Source organism: Aegilops tauschii, chromosome 1, assembly GCF_002575655.3.
Source record: "Aegilops tauschii subsp. strangulata cultivar AL8/78 chromosome 1, Aet v6.0, whole genome shotgun sequence".
NCBI lineage: Eukaryota > Viridiplantae > Streptophyta > Magnoliopsida > Poales > Poaceae > Aegilops > Aegilops tauschii.
The window spans coordinates 87,996,704-88,000,996 of record NC_053035.3 but is presented as its reverse complement, the minus strand read 5'-3'; the positions used below and the strand labels follow the sequence as shown (position 1 = coordinate 88,000,996).

The window sequence follows — 4,293 nt, the reverse complement described above, 5'->3', positions numbered from 1 at the left end:
ATTGTAACATTGGGGGCTAATTAGAGATGATATCACTCTGATGAATGATGCTATGAGTGGTACTGCTAGAATGGATGTATAGGATGAGATGTGGCTGAGCGATAGAGGCTTCTCTAGGCACCGGTGTGGTCTGTTGTTTTCGCTTTTCTGATTAGTGGGCTGTAAAAAAAAAATCCCCCCTTTCTATAATGAAACGGCAGAGCTCTTGTTGTTCTTCTCAAAAGGAAATTGGGAGCTAAGTCAGAAAAAGGAGAGCAAACAAACCACACGGCTCGACTTGGTTGCCGAGCTTCACATCATATTCGTGTGGTGAGAATCAAACACTTCCCCACAGTTTGAGCGAAAACATTGAAATGACTTTTTGCACTTTTATTCCACGTCGGACAACAAGCATGCATGCATGAAATGTTTACATTTGGTTGACACACATACCAATTATTCCTGGACAATAGGAGATGAATTCATCCTTACGTCCATGATCACACACACATCACATGCCACACCCACACTTGTAGTGTATATCCGCACGTGGTCCCCCATCCTCTATTCTCAATTGACGAACGCGCAGCGCTTCCGGACTTCCCCCTTGGAGGGGTCCGTTATCACCCTGATGTTCCCCATCTTGATCATCGAATTCGCGAAGGCCTTGAAGAAGGCGTCCTGGCTTCCGGCGAACCGGTCGACGATGGGCGCCGTCGTCCCCACTGCGAGTGGGTCTGACTTGAGCTCCTGGTCAGACTGGAGGAAGCCGCGGTTCACCTCGAGGCTCGTGAAGTAGTTCTTGTCGAACTTGTCGGGTGTGGTCGGGTCGAGGTCGTTCAGGGACGACCCGTCGCCGTTCCTTGGGCATCGCTGGGACAGGAAGGTCCTGTAGCCCGGGCTGAGGGTCGGGTCGGGCCGGTTCGTCCCGCTGAAGTTGTACAGCCGGTCCGTGACGAACTGGCATTGCACGCGGCCGAAAGTGTGCGCGCCTAGGGAGGGACACAGTTGAAACAGAGTCAAGGCCAATATTCTCTCTTCGGACGTGCGTTGTGCATGTGCGCGAGCTTGGTTGGTTACCTGAGAGGGCGACGAGGTCGGTAGTATCGTCGAGCGTGGCGTTTCTGAACTTCTCTTTAAGGTTTTTGAGGCCGTCGAAGGGGCTTGGTAGTTTCCCGGCTTCGAAAAAGTTGGACGTGAAGCCGTCCAGCCTCCCCAGCAACACGCTCCACCCGGGTCCTCCGGACTGCATATACATGCCAACTTAGTTAGCATCATGCTCATGCACCCGTTCGATCACTGTACGTAACTAGCTAGGTGGTAGCACGTACCAGCTGGACCGATATCTCGGAGGCGATGGCGAGGATGTCGGCGCAGGAGACGACGCCGGGGCAGGCGGCCTCGAGGGCGGCCTTGGCGGCGTCGACGACGTTGTAGCCGCGCGCCGAGCCCTTGTTGGGAATGGCGTCCTGCTCCGTCTCCATCCCGTTGAAGGTGTTCAGCAGCAGCGAGCCGTCGCAGCCCTGCACGAAGCAGTCGTGGAAGTGGAGCCGGATCAGGCTGGCGAAGATGCGAGGGTCCGACTTGTGCGCCTGCACCAGCACCCCCTGCACGATCTTGTACGCGTCCGGGCACGTGCAGTCGTAGTAGTCCACGCGTAGGTCTGCCGCCGCCGCCCCGCCGGCGTGGAGGACGCAGACGGCCGCCAGCAGCGCGGCCAAGGTGGCGGCGCCGAGGGCGACTGGGGAGGAAGAAGAAGAAGCCATGTTGCTAAGAGGCTGATGAAGTGATGAACACTGTGAGGAAACGGGAGCTGGATTTATAGGCCAAGTTCTAACTCGATGGTTTTAACATGCATGCATTCTCGAGGTTGTTTTGTTTTACGTAAGTATACTTTCGCGGGGTAGGATAGAGTTTTGAATGGATGGATAGATGCATGCGTTCCAACCCCAATCGACAACTTGCAGAAGAGGGAACAATCAGTTGAGCTCCTTGGACTACTTTTCAAACTTGTTCACGATACTTTCTTTGATGTTTCCGATTCAATGAGTGAGCGTGACTGAATATTGTCTCTAGCTATAGCTAGTCTCACATGCTTGCAAACGTATGTGCCGCGTGTCTGCGGTTCAGTCATGTGTTGGGTGGTGTATCGTGTTCAAGTAGTGGCGAGATGAAGAAACATTGTTTTCGGATTTCTATATATCCAATCACAGCTATGCTTCTGCCTGTCCGGGTAAATATATGTTACTCTCTTCGATCTAAATTAATTGTCGCAGGTCTAGTACAACTTTTGAATCGGAGGGAGTAGCTAGTTTGGACTTTGGACCACTAGTACATATTTATGGTTTATTTTTCTCCGAAGCCTATTCCTGAATCATATGTGTATTTACTACCTCCGTTCTGGTTTATAAGTCTCCTTTGTAGTTTATGTTAAATTTTGACTAAAAGTTTAATTAACAAAGCATTAATGCATGTCACCAAAAATTATATCGTTAAGTTCGTATTTAAATATAGTTTTCAGTTATATTATTTTTATGACATGCATTAACATTTTTAATTAAATTTAAGGTAAAAAATTGGCAAAACATACAAAGGAAACTAATAAACCAGGATGGAGGTAGTAGGTCATGTATCTTATCTGTCAAGTAGCTTCAAAATTATTTGAAGGTTATCTTTAGAGATACATGATGGATCCGTATGTGGTGCTTTTTGCAACATCTGGAGGATCATGGGCCTATGGCCTTTGGGTGGAGCCGATGAAAGATGATAGCGCGGGATACGTCCAACCACTTTGGATGACACTCTAGTAATTAATATGTTGTGTTTAAGTCGTCATGTAAACCAAATCTTGTTATCTTAGACCTTGTTTTCACTTTGCAATATATGTTTGGATGTTTGCTATTCCCTCCGTTCACAAATATAAGATGTCCTAACTTTTTTTCGAATCCGATGTATGTGGAGTTATGAGTGTGGTTTTTCAGCTCCCGGGTGCCCCTACACCCTCTCTATAAACAGTATACTAAAGAAAAATAGAAAACAAAATAAAAAATCTGAAACTTTCCAACATCAAATATGATCAAACTTTGCAGATGCTTGCAAGTTTTCATGCAAAAATAAATCATTCAAGGAGCTCTTCACAAGAAAAAGATCTCAATGCTTGAAGTTTTGAGCGCTTTTAGCACTGAAATCTGAAACTCACGATATTCGAGGAGCTGTGCATGATATTTTGTTATGGAAACTTGCAAGAACCTACAAAGTTTGATCATATTTGATGTCGCAAAGTTTCAGATTTTTTTTGAATTTTTTTCTGTTTTCTTGAATTACTGTTCATAGAGGGTTTAAGGGCACCTGGGAGCTATCACACCTTTCTCGTAGAGTTATAGACACGTTTTAGTGTGTTTGTTCACTTATTTCACTATTTCAACCCGTATGTAGTTCATATTAAAATATTCAAAACACCATATATTTGTTAGCGGAGAGAATACGATATTTTGATAAATATAGCTACGTGCATGGAATGACAGAGAGGCCGACGGTTAACCTCACTTTTGAAAAAAAAAAATCCATCTCATGGACAACCAGAGGCAGGGATGTCTTGCCAGATTTTTCCTCTTCCTTACCATTAATATCTCATCAACCAACAGACTGAATGTGACTGCAATTCTTGAGGGAATGTGACGGCATCAACATTCACATATATTGGATATTCCAAACCCAATCAGTACCTTGCGTCAAGACAGAAGATCGGTGTGAGCTGTATATATAGACGAAACTTCCTTCCTTCTCCATGTGATGACGACGGCTGTCTTCCCATCCATACATGCAACGTCCATGTTATTGTGCTAACATTTTTTTTTTTAAAAGGAGGATGACCCCCGGCCTCTGCATCTGGGAGATGCATACGGCCACTTTATTGATTATTCTCGAGGACCGTACAAAGTGTTACAACAATGTGTCTGAAACCACCATCTTGGCAACATATGTCGCTACTCCTATCCAAAATGATGAGGGGGTGCTAGCTGGGCCACTACCCAAACCACTCACCTAAGCTAACATCAAAAGCCGGAAGCCGAAACTCATTCGGAAGCCCCAGCCGAGCCACATACCGGGTCTGGGGCACAATCCGGTCAGACGCACTCATGTGTCGTCGCCGCCATCTTCCACAGGTCCGTCTTCAGATCATATTGAGGCTTCTACCTTGTCTGGCCACTCTGCCATCGACGTCTCCATGACGCCAGACAGCTTCCTCCTCCTGCACGAGTCCATCTCCGCGCATCAGACGCCGAGTCTCCACAGCACCATGCCGCCGAGATC

The 4,293-nt window shown here is 46.9% G+C and overlaps 1 protein-coding gene across 1 annotated transcript; it reads right to left on the bottom strand.

Moving 5' to 3' along the window:
• Positions 1-348: 348 nt before the first annotated feature.
• Positions 349-2,107, bottom strand: LOC109752808 (peroxidase A2). Its single transcript, XM_020311732.4, has 3 exons — positions 1,311-2,107; positions 1,060-1,225; positions 349-971 (listed from the first exon to the last, which is right to left on the bottom strand). Exons 1-3 carry the CDS (start codon positions 1,743-1,745, stop codon positions 550-552), a joined length of 1,023 nt encoding a protein of 340 aa, XP_020167321.1. The 5' UTR covers positions 1,746-2,107; the 3' UTR covers positions 349-549.
• Between the last annotated feature and the right edge of the window lie 2,186 nt (positions 2,108-4,293).

Excerpts from the sequence above, each read along its gene's own strand:
- LOC109752808 (XM_020311732.4), bottom strand. The coding sequence starts at position 1,745 with ATGGCTTCTTCTTCTTCCTCCCCAGTCGCCCTCGGCGCCGCCACCTTG. Across the intron at positions 1,226-1,310 it reads CCGAGATATCGGTCCAGCTG|TCCGGAGGACCCGGGTGGAG; the intron begins GTACGTGCTACC and ends ATGTATATGCAG. Across the intron at positions 972-1,059 it reads CGACCTCGTCGCCCTCTCAG|GCGCGCACACTTTCGGCCGC; the intron begins GTAACCAACCAA and ends GTCCCTCCCTAG.